Source organism: Dreissena polymorpha, chromosome 2 (genome assembly GCF_020536995.1).
Source record: "Dreissena polymorpha isolate Duluth1 chromosome 2, UMN_Dpol_1.0, whole genome shotgun sequence".
Classification (NCBI taxonomy): domain Eukaryota; kingdom Metazoa; phylum Mollusca; class Bivalvia; order Myida; family Dreissenidae; genus Dreissena; species Dreissena polymorpha.
In genome coordinates, this window is record NC_068356.1 from 15,532,251 (window position 1) to 15,554,958 (window position 22,708).

The 22,708-nt window shown below is 36.0% G+C and overlaps 3 protein-coding genes across 7 annotated transcripts in view; 2 read left to right on the forward strand and 1 right to left on the reverse strand.

Moving 5' to 3' along the window:
- Window positions 1-5,600, forward strand: part of LOC127865988 (acyl-CoA 6-desaturase-like) — a 25,136-nt gene extending 19,536 nt beyond the window's left edge. For 3 of the 4 annotated variants that reach the window (XM_052406150.1, XM_052406148.1, XM_052406151.1), the window contains exons 12-13: window positions 500-625; window positions 4,388-5,600. In XM_052406150.1, the coding sequence (XP_052262110.1) occupies window positions 500-625; window positions 4,388-4,445 (184 nt within the window). In that variant the 3' untranslated portion in view covers window positions 4,446-5,600. The remainder of the gene's footprint in view (window positions 1-499; window positions 626-4,387) is intronic. The other variant, XR_008042838.1, reaches the window with a different exon arrangement.
- On the reverse strand, window positions 3,276-14,764 carry LOC127865989 (multiple inositol polyphosphate phosphatase 1-like). Its single transcript, XM_052406152.1, has 4 exons — window positions 14,038-14,764; window positions 12,864-12,985; window positions 11,126-11,232; window positions 3,276-6,429 (listed from the first exon to the last, which is right to left on the reverse strand). Exons 1-4 carry the CDS (start codon window positions 14,762-14,764, stop codon window positions 6,048-6,050), a joined length of 1,338 nt encoding a protein of 445 aa, XP_052262112.1. The 3' UTR covers window positions 3,276-6,047.
- A 193-nt stretch (window positions 14,765-14,957) lies between these two features.
- LOC127865994 (DNA-directed RNA polymerase III subunit RPC8-like) lies at window positions 14,958-21,968 on the forward strand. 2 transcript variants are annotated; one of them, XM_052406166.1, is made up of 8 exons: window positions 14,958-15,071; window positions 16,487-16,620; window positions 17,185-17,281; window positions 18,046-18,132; window positions 18,627-18,690; window positions 19,435-19,521; window positions 21,412-21,526; window positions 21,843-21,968. In XM_052406166.1, the coding sequence occupies exons 2-8, from the start codon at window positions 16,510-16,512 to the stop codon at window positions 21,891-21,893; spliced, it is 612 nt and encodes a 203-aa protein (XP_052262126.1). In that variant the 5' UTR covers window positions 14,958-15,071; window positions 16,487-16,509; the 3' UTR covers window positions 21,894-21,968. The 2 variants fall into 2 exon arrangements, with proteins under 2 accessions (XP_052262126.1, XP_052262125.1); XM_052406165.1 differs by having other exon boundaries at window positions 15,003-15,225.
- Window positions 21,969-22,708: the final 740 nt, after the last annotated feature.

Sequence of the window (22,708 nt, forward strand, 5' to 3'; positions counted from 1 at the left end):
ATTTGGAGAGTATATTTGGAAAGGACGAAATATTCTTAACATGCTATTTGTTTGTCCATTTATGTTACCAAATGAAAGTTATAGCGAAAATCCACAAACTTCTGGAACACCCCTCGTAAGTTTAGATGCACATCGTACATGTATGGTATACATGCTGGCGAATTCGGCTGTACAGCCGTTTTTAATTTCAGAATTAAATATCTGGCTTATTTCGCATTTTTCGACACATGTTCTTCTTAACTTTTATTTGAATTTATATTGAAATATATATATAATAAGTTTTTTACACAGTTTATATAAATTCATAAATATTTGACAAAATCGTATATACCCGCTTTAACATTTCCTCTATTGTATCTGCTGTTACCAACTAATTTCTTGGTGTTGATTTACACAAATCTTGCTGTATTAAAACATGTCTTTACCATTAATCTCTACCATGGGTGATGCTGTTTTTGGAATCAGCATAGCAATATATTTGCCCCTCTGTCATTTGCAGCCTATTTCCGACCATGCCGAGACACAACCTCTACAAGGTGGCTCCTCTAGTACAGTCGCTTTGCAAGAAACATGGCATCCCATACACTGTGAAGCCTCTTCTGCAGTCCTTTGTGGATATCGTCAGGTATGTTTACAGAGTCGTGTTCTGAGAAAACTGGGCATAATGCATGTGCGTAAAGTGTCGTCCCAGATCAGGGACGACACTTTCCGCTTTTATGACATTTTTTGTTTAAATGAAGTCTCTTCTAAGCACAAATCCAATTTTGGTGGAATGTGTCGTCCCTGATTAGCCAGTGCCAACTGCACAGGCTAATCTGGGACGACACTTTAGGCACATGCATTATGCCCAGTTTTCTCAAGACGTAACTCATTTACAGATTGAAACTAGAAATGGCGTGGCAGAGGCCCCATGGTTGGTAATGGGTCCATGCATAGTTGAGATAGACCGTATTGTCATAAGAGAAGTTCAGTATCAATTAGAAGTGAATCGGTGTAGAAATGAAGAAATTATAGTAAAAGGCAATTTTGGGTGGGCGTGGCCTATGTGGGCGGGGCGCCCCAGGGTTGGTAATGGCGCCATGAATAGTTGAGATTGACTGTATTGTCATAAAAGAGGTTCATTATCAATTTGAAGTGAATCGGTGTAGAAATGAAGATATTATAGTAAAAGGCAATTTTGGGTGGGCGTGGCCTATGTGGGCCTGGCGCCCCAGGGTTGGTAATAAGTCCCTGCATAGTTTAGATTAACTGTATTGTCATAAGTGAGGTTCAGTATCAATTTGAAGTGAATCGGTGTAAAAATGAAGAAATTATAGTAAAAGGCAATTTTGGGTGGGCGTTGCCTATGTTGGTGTGGCCTATTAAGGGCGGGGTGCCCCAGGGTTGGTAATGGGGCCATACATAGTTAAGATTGACCGTTTTGTCATAAGAGAAGTTCAGTATCAATTAGAAGTGAATCGGTGTAGAAATGAAGAAATTATAGTAAAAGACAATTTTGGGTGGGTGTGGCCTATTATGGGCGGGGTGCCCCAGGGTAGGTAATGGGGCCTTACATAGTTGAGATTGACCGTATTGTCGTAAGAGATGTTCAGTATCAATTTGAAGTAAATCGTTGTAGAAATGAAGAAATTATTGGAAAAGGCAATTTTGGGTGGGCATGGCCTATGTGGGCGGGGCGCCCCAGGGTTGGTAATGGCGCCATGCATAGTTGAGCTTGACGTATTGTCATAAAAGAGGTTCAGTATCAATTTGAAGTAAATCGGTGTAGAAATGAAGAAATTATAGTAAAAGGCAATTTTGGGTGGGAGTGGCCTATGTGGGCAGGGCGCCCCAGGGTTGGTAATGGGGCCATGCATAGTTGAGATTAACTGTATTGTCATAAGAGAGGTTCAGTATCGATTTGAAGTGAATCGGTGTAGAAATGAAGAAATTATAGTAAAAGGCAATTTTGGGTTGGCGTGGCCTGTGGGCGGGGCGCCCCAGGGTTGGTAATGGGGCCATGCATAGCTGAGATTGACTGTATTGTCATAAGAGAGGTTCAGAATCAATTTGAAGTGAATCGGTGTAGAAAAGAAGAAATTATAGTAAAAGGCAATTTTGGGTGGGCGTGGCCTATGTGGCCGGGGCGCCCCAGGGTTGGTAATGGGGCCATGCATAGTTGAGATTGACCTTATTGTCATAAGAGAGGCTCAGTGTCAATTTGAAGTAAATCGGTGCAGAAATGAAGAAGTTAATGTAAAATAACATAAAAAAATGAGTGAAAATCTCTGACCCAGCCCCGCCCCAACCCCCATAACTTTTGACCCAGGGGTCAGATCAAAATTCCGTCACTGTCATCGTCGCACATATGCTCATAGCTACCATGTATGAAAGTTTCAAGGTTCTAGTGCTAATAGTGTAGGAGGAGCAGGTGGCCAGGACGGATGGACGGACAGACGCACATCAATACAATATCCCCACTTTTACTCCGAAAAACGTGGGGATACTAAGTGCAAGCCATGAAACATTGCATTGATACATTTTCAATAGAGCTTGCTTAGATTCTCAGTTTTGTATTGCAGGCTGGTGACATTTTCATTCTGACAAACAATATCATACGTAAAAAATAAGTTCTTTCTTGACCAAATGCTTATTTGAATAACTGTAATTTATTGTTTATCTGTTGAATACCTTTGCCAGGTTGTTTATTTTTGGCCTGCATGTGCATATCTGTTCAAGACAGCTTTGTGTATGCAAGAATGTTACTGACATCTGACTTCCAAGTTTTCTGTATGTAATTCATACTTGCTTCTTGAATCCCAGAAATTAAATAAAGGTCAGAGAAAAAAAAGCTTTGGTGTAAGTGTATTCATGGTTTCTAGAAACACTCGGTGTCAACAGTGGGGTTACAAGATTTTTGTCATTGTGTGCATTTTTCTAAGTGAATACTTGGATACAGAATCTTTGCAGCACATACGCCAGGTGTATTGTTGCTTGCAAAGCTTGTGTGTGCTGTTGATTTATTGCAGTAAAATGTATACTGGTTCTCTTGCAGTTTAGCCTTGCGTAAAGTCATTTCTTAAAGAAAATGTTTATTTGAAATGTGTCAGACATAACACACATGTAGTAGTAATACATGTAATTAATCTATTATGCAAAGTACTAAAATTGCTTAACATTGTGGATATTCGAATGATAATTGTGTTATAAATATTACAAGGCTATTAAATTTGGTTTGTGTAATTAATTAATTATATGTTCACGAATCAAGGAATAAATAACAAGTCTATAAAATAATTATATTTTATTTGAACCATAATTGCAACAAGACAGCAAAATTAAAACTTGAACATGGAAATCTTACAAACATAAATTTCAGTTTCCTAAAGCCATTTGCATAATTAATCTTTAAAACTACAAGCATCATGGTGGTACATAAATGTACATGTTTTTTGTTGAGCATGCAATATGAGCAGCGCAAATGGGTTTTATGACATTGCGGCTCCAGCCAAACCATTTTTACACATTTATTTGCATATATCCTTACCATATTCACAATATTATTGTGGATTCATAAGACCCATGTTCACACGATACTGTCACATAATACAAAGTTACCAGAATCGTGTACATTATTGATTATACATTATTTAAAGTGTATCATACCAGTTTTTTGTATGGGAAAAATATTATTGCATAGATAAATGATTTTATTGCGAAGAACACAGATGCATGCAAAATAACATTATCACTTAGATAAAACGACCGAATAAAAACATTTAATAAATATGAGATACTCTTCGAGTAATAATAAAACAAGACCAACTGTTAAAATGTAAATTAAAACAAAACTGTTACTAAACATGAATTTTAACAAGAAGTTCATATATTTGACTGACTGTCCAGCTTGTTTAACTTACAAAGACTTACAAATCTTAAGACTTAAAGAATTGCAATGCTTTGTTTTTAATATTAGTTGATTTCAGCTCTAATACTTACTTGCAATTGAAGATACTTTAACTGCAATCCTTTCTGGCAAGTGCTTCACCTGTACATATTCCATTATCAGCAGATATTATTATAAAAGACCTCCTTTAAACAAACATTCCATAAAGCAGCAAGTATATTGTTACTGATTAGACTGCAGACGGCACAGGCTAATCTGAGACAATACTTTACGCACATGCATAAGACCCAATTTTTTAAAAGTGAGGCTCATATGAAATATATTTAAGCAACTACGAGGTACTATTACTTAATATCAATTAATAACTGTGAATTCTTTAAGTTCTGTTTATTTATGAATAATCACTGTAATATTATTTAACTATCAGATTCCAGTAAAACAACCTCAACATGCTTGCCCATACCAAACTCTATAGCTGCAAGATAGTGAATATCTTTTCAGGTCCCTTAAAGTGTCAGGAGAGATGTGGAAGGAGGCCTATGAAGAGATCCATAGCTAACAGAAGCACATCCTAGAGTTTTCAATTTTCCCCCCAGATATATCTCCAAAGTGAAGGATACAGATCAAACATTGTTTTTTTACATGTGTTGCAAGTTCAATTTTTAAGGGCTCACAAGGTGATAACAAAATAAAACTTTTTAGCAGAATTTCTTTGAAACAGCAGCAAATAGAGAAGTGCATAAAATGTGCAAAAGTATGCACAAAGGAAATTGGGCAATGTATTAACAGTGCAAAGGTATGCATAGTTTAATTTTCTCAGTTCATTATAAATGGGTATTTTCCTTTTTATGACAATTTTTAGGTTTCTTGCCAAGGGGAGCATACAATGTACATCATAGGTAGTCCATCTACATGGTACATTGTATATGTAACAGGTGAGCATACAATGTACATCATAGGTAGTCCATCTACATTGTACATTGTATATGTAACAGGTAATATAAGAGGCTAATCTTAGACTACGCAAATTGAACAATTTCATAATGTGTTTTGTATGACATTAACCTAAATTCATGTTTTTTCTGTTATAAAGAAATAGGTTGTTAAGTTTCAATAAACCACTTGACCTTTCAATGCCCATAATAAATTGAGAGGTACATACCTGTTACAAACATAAAAGGTGGCATTAAATGAGTTCTTGTTCATGTACAAATGTTATCTATTACATTATAGTATACATTACTGCTAAAACTTAAGATTTATTACAAAGTGTGAAAGTACACAACATTTAGTTATGTCAAATAATATATATAGAAAAAAATACTGAAAGAAACCATACTGTTTGAAACTTCATAATTATATCTCTTGCAGCCATAACATGTTTAAATTTAACAAGATGAAAAATACCAATAAGAATAGTTTATGTAATGTTGATTTTTTCCTGTGGCCACACATTAGTCTGAATAAAATGTGCAAACAAAATGCATACATACATGTTGGCAAAACTTGAAAAAAGGATCTGTTTTTCAGTGTTCATTAAGATTTAAAGGATCTTTTCTGCAGTGTTCATTAAGATTTAAAGGATCTGTTTTTCCGTGTTCATTAAGATGTATTACTTCAGCAAATGTCTTATTTCTGTTGTGGACTATGTAATTCATATATTTTTTATATTGTGTATTTTGGTATATTAGGAATAATAAAAATTTCTTTAAAAGTGTGTGTTCTGCATATAGTTCTATACAGTGAGAATGATCCCACAAAGAAATTTATCTGTATAGCAAGTGACATCTTGCTTACTTATTTTACTGTAAGCATTTTCTTCGAATCAACAAAAAAAAACAGACTAAATTATACAGATTACTTTCAAATATATGGGGAAAAAGAGTTTTGTCAATTTAGTTTTTAACATATTAAACTTGGGAAATTTCAGCAAATGTACACAATTGGTGTTTTTAAAGGAAGCTGAATCTGATATAATCATTAGAATCCCAGGAAAAGATAATATGAGACCAGCATTATTTTTGTTTCATTAATTCTCTAGTAAAAAAACCTAGTCTAGAAAGTGAGTGTCATCCCAGATAACCATGTGTGGACTAAAAGGCTAATACTTTATTCACATGATTTAAGCACGTTTTCTTAGAGCTTGGCGTTTTTGTTTTCATCACAATTCATCACGAATTTTAGCTCCACAAACTTTTTCTATATTACAAGATTCAATATGATTCAAGTAAAAATTCCAAACATCGTCAAATCGGCAAACATATTCGTCGCAGGCTGGTATCACAACTGGCTTCTCATTTACAAACATTCTTACAACAAAGTCATCGCTATGGGAGCCGTCCTCGGCATAGTCTGGACACTCGTACAGCACTGTTGCAATGTTTGCTGAGAAGGGTAAGATTTTACTGGATTTAAACGATCGGTTTCGTAGCAACTCAAAGTTTGTGTCGGTGAGTGGCAGGGAATCATTGAACAATCCCAGGGCTGCATACACAGGAGCGAGGGTTTCACAATGGCCGAAGTAAAAAGCCCCAACAGAGTCCCTTTAATAGAAAATAAAACCAGATTATTGCTTTAAGTTTGATAGATTTAATATACTTTGTAATTTCTGGATCTAGTGTTTTTATAACCTTCTTTCCATTTTGGACCGTCCGTCCATCTGTCTGTGCCTATATTCCTTCTATGTCTAAATTCCTGTACCTTTGCCATATCATGGATTGAAATAATTTTTCCTATATGTCAACCATCATGAGACAGTGTGTTGCATGCAACACCCATCTTACTTACTCACACATAAGATCACAGATAACAAGGGACAAAATTGTCACAAAACCAGGTTTTCAGTTGAAAAAAGTCTGATAAAGGGAGACAATTCAAAATGTGTATTATTAACCCCCTTGTGTAAAATTGACCTTGATTTCAATTAGAAACAAGAGGGCCAAGATGGCCCTAGTTCGCTCACGTGAGAGGAGTCGGTTCATTTAATCTTTACCAAACGTCAAACTTGACCTAGATATTGTCCAGACAAACATCCTGGTCAAGTTTCATCATTATTGAACCAAAACTCTGGCATATGGAGTGATTTTGTTATTGTAAGAATTTGACCTGGTGACCTATATTTTGAGTAGAACCCCCTTACCAAACATCAAACTTTGCTTACAAAAATAAATATTATGACCAAGATTAATAAAATCTGAAACAAAATTGTGACCTCTAGACTGTTTACAAGGATTTTGTATAATATAATGAACATTTGGACAATCTAAGGGCAATAATTATGGCATTAATTATGTGATATATATAAAACCAATTTTTTTACCAAGTTTCATGATGATTGGGCAAATAATGTGACTTCTAGAGTGTTCACAAGCTTTTTGTACTATTTAAATATAAGAAAACTGCCCCCCCCCCCCCGCAGCCATGTTATTCAACTGACCGGAACCATTTTCAAACTCTACTCTCGTATCAAGGAAAAAAATGTTCTGACCAAATTTCATGAAAATTGGGCCCAAAATGTGACTTCTAGAGTGTTATCATGTTTCCACTAAATACATATTGAGAAAAATGCCCCGCCCACTGGCGGCCATGTTTTTTCACCGATCTAGACCATTTTCGAACTTGTCCGAGATATCAATAAAATCAATGTTTTGACCAACTTTCATGATGATTGGGCAAAAATTGTGACTTCTTGAGTGTTTACAGGTTTCTCTATAGCCAAATATGGAAAACTGCACCCCCCCCCCCCCCCCCCCCCCCCCCTGGCAGCGATGTTAATTAACTGACCGGAACCATTTTCGAACTCAACTCTCATATCAAGGAAACAAATGTTCTGACCAAATTTCATGAAAATTGGGCCGAAAATGTGACTTCTAGAGTGTTCACATGTTTTCACTATATACATATAGAGAAAAATGCCCCGCCCACTGGCGGCCATGTTTTTTCACCGATCTGGACCATTTTCGAACTCGTCCAAGATATCAATAAAACCAATGTTTTCACCAACTTTCATAATGATTGGGCAAAAATTGTGACTTCTAGAGTGTTTACAAGGTTTCTCTAAAGCCAAATAAGGAAAACTGCCCCCCCCCCCCCTGGCAGCTGTTATTCAACTGTCAGACCGGAACCATTTGCGAACTCAACTCTCATAATTAAGAAACAAATGTTCTGACCAAATTTCATGAAAATTGGGCCAAAAATGTGACTTCTAGAGTGTTCACATGTTTTCACTATATACATATAGAGAAAAATGCCCTGCCCACTGGCGGCCATGTTTTTCACCGATCTGGACCATTTTCGTAATCGTCCAAGATATCAATAAAACCAATGTTTTCACCAACTTTCATGATGATTGGGCCAGAATTGTGAATTCTAGAGTGTTTACATGGTTTTTCTATAGCCAAATATGGAAAACTGCCCCCCCCCCCCCCGGCAGCCATGTTATTCAACTGACCGGAACCATTTTCGAACTCAACTCTTATATCAAGGAAACAAATGTTCTGACCAAATTTCATGAAAATTGGGCCCAAAATGTGACTTCTAGAGTGTTCTCAAGTTTTCACTATATACATATAGAGAAAAATGCGCCGCCCACTGGCGGCCATGTTTTTTCACCGATCTGGATCATTTTCGAACTCATCCGAGATATCAATAAAACCAATGTTTTGACCAACTTTCATGATGATTGGGCAAAAATTGTGACTTCTAGAGTGTTTACAAGGTTTCTCTATAGCCAAACAAGGAAAACTGCCCCGCCCACTGGCAGCCATGTTTTTCAATGGACCGGAACCACTTTTGAACTCAACCAACATATCATTAAGACAAACATTTTGACAAAGTAACATGAAGATTGGGCATGAAATGTGACTTCTACAGTGTTTACAAGTTTTTTCTTTTTTTTTTACCTAGTGATCTAGTTTTTGACCCGGCACAACCCAGTTTCGAACTCGACCGAGATTTCATTGGGACAAAGCTTCTGACCAAGTTTCATGAAGATCGGACAATAAATGTGGCCTCTAGAGTGTTTACGAACAAATGTGGACAGACGGACAAAGACCGGTCACAAAAGCTCACCTGAGCAAGCAGGTGAGCTAAAAACAAGAGATGTGTTCGTCAGAAACACAATGCCCCCTATTGCGCCGCTTTGAAATATATAAAAATATATAATATTTTGTTTGACCTTTGACCTTGAAGGATATCCTTGACCTTAAACTTCCACAACTCAAAATGTGCAGCTTCATGAGACCGCCGCTTTGAATTTAAAAATAAAAAAGAGACCTTTGACCTTGAAGGATGACCTGGACCTTGAACTTCCACCACTCAAAACGTGCAGCTTTATGAGAACGCCGCTTTGAATTATTTGTTTGACCTTTGACCTTGAAGGATGACCTTGACCTTGAACTTCCACCACTCAAAATGTGCAGCTTCATGAGATACACATGCATGCCAAATATCAAGTTTCTATCTTCAATAATGCAAAAGTTATGGCCAACGTTAAAGTGTTTTTTTTTCAGACATATGGACGGACAGACTGACATACACACATACTGACGGACAGTTCAACTGCTATATGCCACCCTCCCGGGGGCATAAAAAGTCTGATAAAGAGAGACAACTTTAAATCAAAATGTGCATTGTTACTGATTGTTCATAGTAACATAGTTGTTTCAAAATCAATCTATTTTTAGTTGTGGCGACCTTGACCTTGGAGATACTGACGTAATTCTTTCGCGCAACACACGGTCGAATTATGGTGAACAAATGTGCCAAATTATTTTAAAATGTCACAATGAATGATATAGTAATGGCCCAGACAAGCTCATTTATGGCCATTTTTGACCTTCAAACTCAAATTGTGACCTTGACCTTGGAGATATTGACGTGATTCTTTCGTGCGACACATCGTCTATTGATAGTGAACAAATCTGCCAAATGATTTTAAAATCTCACAATGAATCACAAAGTAATGGCCCGGACAAGCTCATATATGGCCATTTTTGACCTTCAAACTCAAATTGTGACCTTGACCTTGGAGATATTGACGTTATTCTTTCGCGTGACACACCATCTGCTGATGGTGAACAAAATTAATGTGCCAAATGATTTTAAAATCTGACAATGAACGACAAAGTACTGGCCCAGACAAGCTTGTTCCGCCCGCCAGCCCGCCCGCCGACATCACCGATCCAATAACCAGTTTTTTTCTTTGGAAAACCTGGTTAAAAATCAAAGATTAAATTTTGCTACAAAAATCCTTATTAGCCAAAACTTTACCACCTTTTGATGGATTTAGAAAAAAACACGTTTTGGCACAAAATACTGCTAAAGATGAAATTTGGCCATGAAACAATTGAGTCACGTTCTGAGAAAACTGGGCATAATGCATGTGCATAAAGTGTCGTCCCAGATTAGCCTGTGCAAACCACACAGGCTAATCAGGGACGACACTTTCCGCTTTTATGACATTTTTCGTTTAAATGGTGTCTCTTAGCAAAATTCCAATTTAACCGGTAGGCGGAAAGTTTCATCCCTGATTAGCCTGTGCGGTTTGCACAGGCTAATCTGGGATGACACTATGCACAAGCATTATGCCCAGTTTTCTCAGAATGCGACTCAATTTGTCTTGACTGTTTCGTTGTCATTAATTGTGCATTTTAAAAATGACCAATATTTCTGGATATGGACCTTATTCAATAAACTAATCTTAAGACTTAAAAGTAGAGCAAAGAAACATTATGTGCAGCATTTGAATATTTAAAAGCTACCACTAAAAATGTTGTACATATATCATGATGTCGATTGAGGCTAAATTCAACTAAAATTTTAAGAAATTCTTGAATTCTCCAATTGAACTTATCTGTATTCTTTGACTTAAGTCTAATAATTTTGTTGTGAATATGATCCCATGAAATGGCTTATTGTTGCATGCAACTTGCTTCTCCTTACCTTGAAGATCCATGTAAGAGGCCTTGCTGTTATTCATCATGCAAATTATAAATAACTGAACACAAGTGAATATCATGAGAAGATGTGAGTGTCCTGTGTATCGCCTTTCTCATTACCTCAAAGGTCAAGGTCACACATAGAGGTATAGTCAAAGTTGGATAGTATTACTGCTCGTTTCTCACATAAAGCAGAGTTTTAAGACAAAAGTAATAAGCAGGGGGGCATCTATGTACTTGTAGTATACATATACCTAAATAAATAATACATCATACCACCTCCATAAATAATACATTATACCTGGTTTCTGGGTCGATTGCACTTTTAAAGTTGTTAAATATCTTGTTCACTATAGGACAGGCCATTTCTCCTATTACTGGATGACCATAAGCTTTCTTCCAGTATTGCTGAAATATAAAACAACAACCAACAAATAGGGATGGGAACGAAAATTTGAAAATCAAACGAATATTGAGTCTAAATTTCCAATAAGAATATTCTAGTTATATGCAAAGTAACTATCAAAAATTATATGAGAGCCAAGCCCGTATTTTGGTAAGAGCATACAACCTTCATGTACATGTATCAATTCCCAGTTATCAGTTAATAATAAGATAACAGCTGCCATCAATAAAAAATGAATTGGCATACAAGACTGTACCTGAGGAGTGTCTTAAGAGGTTTTATTTATCAGTTTGCAAGGGTGTTCATACAGCCTGTTTGACCTATCATCCATTATAATTGACATGTTATTGTAAGTTCAGTGCCTCACAATTAAGACAAGACGGACGAAGTCGACATGTGTTATCTCCAAAAGGTCATTTATTTTAATTGCTGAATCTGTATTTTATTTCCATTATTATCTAATAACGGAAAAACTCTTCCAATATTAACCAATTAAATTTATTTGCAATATGTATCAATTTATTCCGGCTCGAGAATGTTCATCTCAAACTAGGAACTAGCATATGTTCTAGATTGTTATTACTATAAACTACTATGAAGTTAAAGCAATGCACAATGCCACCCTCTTGTACCTGGAATAATTTCAGACCCTCAAGTGATAAGACAAGAAGATCATGTTTATAATTAGTATAGTATTGAAATAAATTAGTATTATGTTTATATGTGAACTGCAAATATCTTAAACCTTCTGTGACAAATGACGAACATAATAATCAACTAGAAATGGTACGGCAGAGGCCGACACATATCCCCACGCCGCATGTTTGACCCAGGGGGCGCCCCAGGGTTGGTAATGGGGCCATGCATAGTTGAGATTGACCGTATTGTCATAAGAGATGTTCAGTATCAATTGGAAGAAAATCGGTGTAGAAATCATGAAGAAGTTAATGTAAAATAACATAAAACAAGAGATGTGTTTGTCAGAAACACAATGCCCCCTACTGCGCTGCTTTGATTTATTTTTAAAAAAATTATCGTTTGGCAGGTTCATTAATTACCCCCCTTTAAAGCTTATTACTTCCCTTGGATGTTTTTTTTACCTTTGACCTTGAAGGATGACCTTGACCTTTCACCACTCAAAATGTGCAGCTCCATGAGATACACATGCATGCCAAATATCACATTGCTATCTTCAATATTGCAAAAGTTATGGCCAATGTTAAAGTACATAAAATAAAAAAATGAGTGAACATCTCTGACCCGGCCCACCCCAACCCCCATAACTTTTGACCCAGGGGTGGGATCAAAATTCCGAATAGTGCAGGGTCGCACATTATTATGCTCATAGCTACCATGTGTGTAAGTTTCAATGTTCTAGTGCTTAAAGTGTAGGAAGAGATAGTGGCCAGGACTGACAGACGGACAAACAGACAGCAGAGATAACCACAATATCCACACGCTTTTCAAAAAGCGTGGGGATAATGAATGATCAATTCACTTGGTTACTAAAATTTTTATGGAGAACAACAAGTGGTTTTAGTGGCACTTAGGACTTTAAAAGATTCCACAATATTTTGCTTTGTAAAAGGCTGATAATAAATTTAACATTCATCTGATAGATACCAGGCCTTACTTTGATGTCATTGTGGTACTCAATAACTTCTTTGTCCTCATCTGACAGCAAATAGCACCAGTCATCTTTGTTTAATATAATCATTTCAAATGTGCACCAGAAATAGATCAGTTTCAAGTCACCTGCAATAAAATAAAAAGGTTTTACTAAGGCAATATTTTTGTTATAAATAAGAATGTTTGGTTTAGCTACATGTAGTTTGCTTTACATTACTATGATATATTCTTCCATGCAGCAGCAGTCCTGCATTACGTCAAATGAATCATACAAATAAGACTGCCAACAAGCACGTTGACAATATGAAAATAATAAGTTAATATAAATGTTTTTCTTATATTTTTATCGTATATATTTGTAACCCAGCCAGAAAAATTCCAGACTACAATGGGGATTGAACCCAGGACCTCCCAGTTTTAAATCAGACAGACACTCTACTGCGTCGCTATAAAAGATAGATCCTATAGTAAGGCAGTATAAGTTTGCCTTATTCCTAACCCTGCTAAACACAAATTCTCCAATTCTGAAATTCTTCCATGAATTTCCTATGGCCATGACATCTGAGGGACGTCTGATACACATGGTAGGGTTTTACATTGGACACCAATGTAACCCAGCCAGATAAATTCCCAACCACATTGGGGATTGGACCAACGACCTCCCAATCCAAATCAGGCTGAAACTTTACTGCTTCGCTATGAAAGCTAGCTCCTATAGCAAGGCAGTATAAGTTCTCCTTATACCGAACCCTGCTATGTATGTATGTATGTATGTATGTATGTATGTATGTATGTATGTATGTATGTATGTATGTATGTATGTATGTATGTATGCATCCATCCACCATCCATCCATCCATCCACCATCCATCCATCCACCCACCCACCCACCCACCCACCCAACCACCCAACCACCCACCCACCCACCCACCCACCCACCCATCCATCCATCCATCCATCCATCCATCCATCCATATCTATATCTATTTATCTATCTATTAATTTATTATAAGGTTAAGTGATTTAAGGTTAATAACTCATTAAAACATCCCGGAGTTCAAGGGGCAGAAGGGGCCTTCAAGATCAGGATGTAAAACTGTAGTGGTAGGGAGGTTGTTCCACATCACAATAGCACTTGGAGAAAAATGAAAACTTACAATAATTTAAATACAACTCACCTGCATCAAGCTCAGCATGTTCGACACCAAGACGATTTGCCACATTTCTGGCAACAGTTTCCATCTCGGAACTGGTTTTAAATTTTTTATGATGAATCAGATGTGATCTGTTGTTTTCAACGTGATGGAAATAGTTTTTACAGGTGGCATGAAATCGCAATATGTCATCATCAATGATTGGCTTGAGATTATCGAATGATTCACCAATTACTGCTTCTGTTAATCCTTCATAAAATGCAGCTGCACTATCAAGGCATCTCTCTTTGCTTGAAGAGTAAAAGTCCACTGAATCCACACTTCCATGGAATAGGTCCTTAAAATTCTTTCCGAAACGTTCTCCCAATCCAAATTGTTCTTCTTCGCCCTCATCAACCAATTGTTTCTCCATCACCTCGGGAAAGTCATTCTTCCACGTGTGTATGAAATTGGCCTCCGGCGACTTGACGATAATTTTTAACATTTCATGCAGTTGTGACATCTTTCTGATATCCTTGTAACCAGGGTAACGTGCACCATGCCTTAATAACACTTGAAAATTGACAGCCGAGCACGACTTTCCATTTAACTCTGCTTTCATAAACTGATTTTCTACAGATGACAACTGTACATCCGCCGAGAATTTATATGCCGTTTTTGTAGAAAATATATCCTTTCGAAATGCGTCCGTAAAATTAAATAGAAACAGAAAATACACAAAATAGCAAATAACAGTCATGGACGCGTCCATTTTGTTTAATTAAACTACACTACATTGGTTGAACAAATCGTGCAGTAGTTACAAATCTGAGTTACAGGAAAATAAGTCGATTGGATCAACACAGTGTTTACCGTTCTATAAAAAGAGCACAATATTAACTAACGCGAAGTGTATGCTTTAGTAGTATGCGCTCAATTGTTTACGCCTTTAATTTGTTATTTAATATTATTCGATTACTAAAGATGAAAGGGAAGTCACTCCAGCAACAATAATAACAACAACAACAACAGACAGAACACTTCAATTAATGATGTAAATTTTGGCATTAAATTAAAAAGCAAGTTTACTTGGTTGTTTTTGTCTTATTATTCAGTTGTTATTCAGAAGTAAGATTTAAGCAGTTCTTTAGAAAACGAAGAGCATACATGTTCATACTGGTATAACGTAAGACTTCTAGAGTTTCACATGCTTAATATCTGGGACTGGAAGTGGTAATAATAATATTGAAACTTTTTACTGGCGTAATAATGTATTGTGGAATAATATTATAACCATAGCTTAAGAGCTTCAGATAACTTTGTACAATGTTATAATTATGTCATCCCATGACAAGAATTTAGACAGACATTCCCTTGAGGACATGTCATTAGTCTCAAATTTGGCTCTCCTAAATGTCGTGCTGAAATCGATTTAATACCATACAACACCAGCAAGCACATTCACACAGTTTGGTCAGAAGCTACGCTGTCCACTATTAAGTCAGGCAATCTACTGAACTGGCTGTGCTAAACTGGCCCCATATTGCATAAGACTCATTTTGCATGACTCAACTCAAATGCTCATCAATAACACTTCAAGGCCCTCAATCCATTTTAGGGGAAGCGGGTCGCTATCCTCATGAGGGGAAACTTTCGCAGCGTTTCCCTTTTTGGGGGATTTTTTTTACTTACTCTCTCTCATTATTACATTTGTACATGTTTGCACTATATTCATTTCTTTTTTCATAATTTAGTATGTTTGACAAGATTAAATTGAAATAGAATTTAAATATAATAATCATGAGACACATCTTTGTATAATTTTTTTTTTTTTTTTTTTTCAGGGGGAATTGTTCCCCCCAAAAGGGGAAAAAAATATACTATTCAGGTGGGGGACTGCGGCCCATATTCGGCCGCAGATTTGATAGATTGAGGGCCCTGCACTTACATACAATATTATTTTAGTCAGAATTATAAGATATCAATATTTTAAAGAGTTAAAAAGCGCCATAACGTATCAATTAATTATTTATAGACTATGGTAATGGCTTAATGAATGGTAATGTATGACTAGTATAAATTGATGCAAGGTAAAGGTAATCAAAAGGGTAAGTGCCTGCATAACTTTTGCAATATTGAAGATAGCAACTTGATATTTGGCGTGCATGTGTATCTCATTGAGCTGCACATTTTGAGTGGTGAAAGGTCAAGGTCATCCTTTAAGGTTAAAGGTCAAATATATGGCTTCAAAGCCGCACAATAGGGGGCATTGTGTTTCTGACAAACACATCTCTTGTTTTAATTGATTGTTATCAAATGGAAGATACTCCCTACAAAGATTTTATGAGCTTACAGTGATATGCGGAAATAGTCAAATTTTTGCACATAGATTGAGCCTATGTAATGTTAAAATAATTAATTTAATTTCGACCACACCACATATAATGACTGATTTTTATCCCTTAAATGTTTGAAAGCCAATATTGTTTTGCAGGTTATTTGGCAAAGGCAGTCACGATGTTTGTTTTAACAGAGATGAAGGACACTGTTCGTATTCAGCCATGGTTTTTTGATGTAGATGTCAATGCTGCTATAATTGATGTGTTAAACAAGAAATTTGCAAATAAGGTAATAAATATTCTATTAAGTTTGTTCTAAATGTTTTCTTTAAAAGCCTTTGGTACATGTATAAATGTGAGCTGGCTAGCTCTGTGGGTCTACAAATCCAATGATATTGTGTTTGATCTTGGTCCCTGCCACATAACTTACTCAAGATATCCTTTGTACGGCTATTCACCCCCTCTAATTCAGTAATGGCAGTTGTCAGTGACTGACATATGGATGTCTGCTTAGTAATGGTAAACCAACCACCCAAGGAAACGTGTGAATTTCTTAACCAGCTGCTATGATATGATTGCTACTCTCCTGAAAATGGTGAATCCCCCCCCCCCCCCCCAAAATAAAAATAAAAACAAATAAATAAATGAAATTAAATAAACAAAATCTAGTAATGCGAAGCTGTGAAAGCTTGTTACCCTACGAATAAATCCAGTGCAGTTTGAATGACATTGACACTACCTTGTTAATTATCAGAAACAAATTGTTCTCACTTTATCTTTATCATATCCCAGCATGCTGTTAGATTCTTGTTAAATAAACATAAAAACAATAGTTGAATATTCCTTATGCCAGGTTGTCCCCAATGTTGGACTGTGCATTGCACTGTGGGATATACAGAAGCTGGAGGACAGTTTCCTGTTCCCTGGAGATGGGGCTCATCATACTGTAGGTAAGTCACTGAGATCAAATCTCATCCGACATCCTGTTAGATTGTAAAGAACGGACTACATTCGAAGGTCTTTGTAGCTTAGAGGAATTTTTTAGGAAAAAATGTAGCCAACATTTTAATTTTTTTTTAAATGTTTGAAATGAATAATAAAAATAATCTGTTTGGAAATAAAGAATCTCTGAATGACCTGTAAGGAGCAGGGTAAATTAGGTTGATGACTATCAAATTGACAACTTAATGGTTGGATTTTATTACTGACTATATGAGCCATGTAATGCTTTGAATTAATGTTTTCAAGCAGACGGTAATAATTTGATATGGAGAATTTGCCAAATATATTTGAATTGTAAAAGATTGTTCACATTTCTTTGTTGAACATCCTGTATTGGCAGGGGGAGGGGAACAAATATAGGCAGCAGAGTGTAACATGCTGCTATTTTGCCTTATATCATCTTCCCATAGTACAACTATTGGTAGTATGATTTAATTAGATTATGTAAATCAGCAGCGCTCTCTGGGAAAATAGTGCTTGATGCTTGTGCAGTCTACACAGGCGAATCAAGGACAACATTTTCTGTCTAAAAACGAGATTTTTGGTCACGGAGTGACTTCCTTTAAGAGAAAAAAATACCTTACAATCGGAAATTGTTGTACCTGATTAGTCTGTAAGGACTGCACAGGCTAAGCACAGAACACTTTATGCACATGCATTAATCCCTGTTTTCCCAGAATTAAGCTCAAATCTACTTGTTGTTATTTTACAGTGCATTTCCGCTATGTCGTGTTTCGGCCTTTCATTGATGAGATCCTGTTGGGAAAGATCAAGTCCTGCAGTAAGGAGGGTGTACATGGTAAGATCTGTAATCAGCACTTGTTGACATGTCTTGTGTGTTAGAGATAAACAAAATGTCACAGCAAGAAATATTACCCTCCATTAACTATAATTTCAATACTTGTTTTGAACTTAAACATGTTAAGGAGTTTATTTGCCAATAATGTGTTTAAATGTGTGTTTTTCCTATATATTGTTAAAAGTCCCATTTTCTTTAGTATTCATGGCACATTATTATAATTTTCATCATCACATTAAATTTTTCTTAAAGCAAACCATGCAATAAACATATTACTTTATCAAGTGTTGGTGTATGATGTTTTTGCATAAGACACCATAACCTGTATATTTTTAGTTTTAAGATATTACACTTCTGAATACATTTGATAATTATTGTCATAACATTGTACTGTGTGATCAATCCAGGCATTGACTGTGAAATTTAGTGTACAACTTTACTGATACCTTCATGATGTACTCTCTACAAAATAATCAGTCTGTTTTATATTGCAGTGACAATGGGCTTTTTTGATGATATTGTCATACCTCCTCTCAATATGCAGGATCCCACCAGATTGTATCCTTTTAATAATGACCAGTAAAGTGTTGTAAAACAGAAAGCATCTAGTTTCTAGTTTATGAAAGGACAATTTGAGAACCAGTGATTACATTAAAGACTTGAAAACCTTGGAAAGGCATACTAAAAATAATGTTTAACCCTTTCCCACTTAGATATTTTAGATACGTATTTTGACGCATTTGTAAACCCTTAGAAAGTTACATTTTATTAAAGACCTTTCTTACTAGATTTAAGTTTTAAAGGCTTCATTTCCAACCCTTTGTTACTGATGAGCAGCAAATAGCATTACTTGCAGGCTGTTCCGGTTTTATGCTGGTTGCAAAAGCCATTTTCACTTTGCTTCTTATGGGGAAATGGGTTAAATAAATGTCCATGTTTAAACATGAAATGAAGTCAATGTTTTAGAAAAAAAAAGATCATTATCAGACTTATATAGCAGAAAATTGTATTTGTCCTCCAAATAAAGCAGTGAAACTAGTTGTCATTGCATGTATGCCCATTTTGGTGCATTCAAAGATTAAGGGTAAAAATCTGCAGACATTTGCAGTAAGTCGCACACGTGTATTGATCCGCTTCAAATTGTACACATATGCCTATAAAAAACTCCATAGCTATATCATTAGTCTTAGTTTTGCACACAAGTATGTTTGAAAAAAATGTTTTCATGGATAATTTTTATTGTAAACAATTAAGTTTTTTAAATCTGTATGGCACTGGAAACCATCCTTGACATTGTGTCAGTGATGAACAGGAACAACTGTGGGCATGGGAGTATCAGATGGAAGATGGCAAACATGACCTGTTTATGGACATTGGAGAGGAAATCAGGTGAGGCATTGTGGGAAAAACATGGCATGTGGGATTTAATGGACATGGGGGAAAAATCAGGTGAGCCATTGTGAGTAAAACATCTGTTCATGGACAAAAGAGACTAATTAGGTGTGGCATTGTGGGTAAAACATAGCTTGTTCATGGACATTAGAGAACAAATCATGTGTGGCATTGTAGGTAAAACATAGTTTGTTCATGGACATTGGAGAGGAAATCAGGCGAGGCATTGTGGGTAAAACATGGTCATGTCATGGACATTGGAGAGGAGAACAGGTGAGGCATTGTGTGTAAAACATGGTCTGTTCATGGACATTGGAGAGGAAAACAGGTGTGGCATTGTTGGTAAAACATAGTTTGTTCATGGACATTGGAGAGGAAATCAGGTGTGGCATTGTTGATAAAACATAGTTTGTTCATGGATATTGGAGAGGAAATCAGGTGAGTCATTGTGAGTAAAACATGATTTGTTCATGGACATTAGAGAGGAAATCAGACGAGGAACTGTGGGTAAAACCTGTATTGTTCATGGACATAAGAGAGGAAATCAGGCGAGGCATTGTGATTAATACTTGTTCAGTTCATGGACATTGGAGAGAAAATCAGGTGAGGCATTGCTGGTAAAACCTGTTTTGTTCATGGACATTAGAGAGGAAATCAGGTGTGGCATTGTGGGTTCAAAATGACCTTTTAAAAGATATTGGAAATGAAATAATTTAGGTATTGTTAGTAGAACGTACGCCTGTTCATTGACATTGGAGAGAAAATCTGGTGAGGCAGTGTGTGGAGAACATAACCTATTCATGGTAGAGGTAACGGTGGGGTGATAGAAATCCCACTGTGTATGGACGTGAGAATTGGAAATCGGGTAAGATATTGTGGCAATTGTGGCATTGTGGGTATACATGCTGTTCACAGTAGGGTGATAGAAATTGCATTTTGGGTAGAGATGACAGAGGGATTATCAGATGAATGTGGTGTCCCTTTTATTTCATTTTTTGTTCAGAGATTGTTCAAATGATTTTCTTCAGCATGTCAACTAGGTTAAGGGTTTGGCACAATTTAGCTAATTTAGTTGGTTTTATATAATGACTGTAGCACACAATTGTTTGGTACTTTGTACTTTGCAGTGGACACCAGTAATTCCCCCCCCCCCTGACTTAGTATTTGGAGATTATTAATGCACATCTACATTTGTGTATACAGGGTGCAGGATCACAAGACTTTGTGGGGTTCCCCTTTTTAACTTTAATGGATTAAACACGACGATAAGGCAATACTTTATTTCAAATAACTTTCTGAAACAATTTTTCTTAAGAATTGCAACTAGTGCATGAAAGACAGATTTTTATGCTGCATATGGCAATGTGAAATACATCAGAATTACTTTATTTAATAAGATTGTTTTCTTGTTAAAAATCTGATTTGTACTACACGGTTATGCTTCATGGAACGTGTAATTTCAGACATGTAAACGATTTTAGACATCGGCACAAACTGCAAGAAAACAATTATTTTATACACTAAAGATTTTTGCAAATATTTGCAAAATAAAGTTCTAAATGGTGTGATTACATTCTGTCCAGCCCGTGTGTAAACACCTGAAAACCCCGTTGATTCTGCACCCAGGTATAGCTATAGGCATGCCAGTCTTATCATACTTAAAGCGCAAACAAAAACAACAAATAATTGGAATCAATTATTATTTATGATTTCAATCAATTTGTAATGGTTGATAGTTCCAGTTCAAAAATACATCTGTCTTCTGCCGGGATACGTGGGAAACTATAAATTACTATAGAAACATGTAAATTAGAGTTTGTGGACTGGGTCTATCATTTTACTGATCTACACAACTTGTATGTTGTCAGTATTATATGTTCATCACAGGTTTAGAGTGTCCGATGAAGCATTTACAGACACAACACCTGTTGGTCCAGAAAATACTAATAAAGATTCTGAATTAACGGACACTGAAGTGAAAAAATCGCCATACACAATTACAGTAAGTGTCTACCTTTTTTTAACACTTCATTTTAAGCCCATCTGTACAAACTCACGTTTTATTGATACATCCTTATATGCATGTTTTAGTTTGTTTATAAAATGTAAATGTAAATGTGTTGTTTGACCAATTGTTTATACTACATATGTATTGTTTTTGATTATTCATGGACACAGAATGTAGTTATTATGTTTCAATCTTGAGAAAGTTAAAATTGCCCTGTTCTATTAGAGGCCAGTGTAATAGCTTTGAAGCTTAGTCATCTTCTACACCACGTAGCATGGTTGCTATGGTAACTATCTGCATTTTATTCCAGGCCTCGGTTAGTGAGCCGGGTCTAGGCCTCCTGAGCTGGTGGAATTCCTGACACTGACTGGTCATGTGTTCATATAGACATCATTTGTTGCATTGTTAAATCCTTAATAAATCATTCAAAACAAAATGTGTTCAGTATTATGTCGAGCTCACATAGGCAAAAAGTATACAATGAGCTAATGTTATTCATCGTAATGAGCAGGTATGTTTCGAACAAATGCTATTAACCCCATTTGTAGATATTAATAAACAAAATCGCAGCAGACATGTTCTGATTTTTTTTTTAGTGTTTATACTAATAGTTGCATGGACGTGAAGTTTTATCCCAGATTGGTAAGCGCTATGTGAACATGCTAATCTGGGACTACACATAGCGCCGAGACTGGATTTTCCTCTCTAAGAAGAATACCATTAAAGAGGAAAGTGTTCTTAACTTGACTGCGAGGAATACACGTCATTATCTAGGACAATGTATTAAGCATGGTTTTCACAGAGCCCTGCTTAAGTACAAAATACATGTTTGGATGTCCTTCGATAAGACAATAATCGTAAAAACATCCACGTAATTATTGTCAAATTGAATTTACCCTCATTCATTCATCATAACTTGCATCCATTTACATTATTTAATAGTATACAAGTACAGATCATACAATATATTCAAGTTACAACATTTAACAATTATCACAGGTTTTGAATCACAATGCATTTATAGATCACATTTTGAATACTAGTATCACAATCAAGGTTATTCAGTTACATTCAGGTACAAGTAACTAGTCAGTATATTTCGCAGAGACATGAAATAAAAAGAAGTTACAAGATGTTGAAATCAAGACATAATATATATAAATTGACAGGATGTCC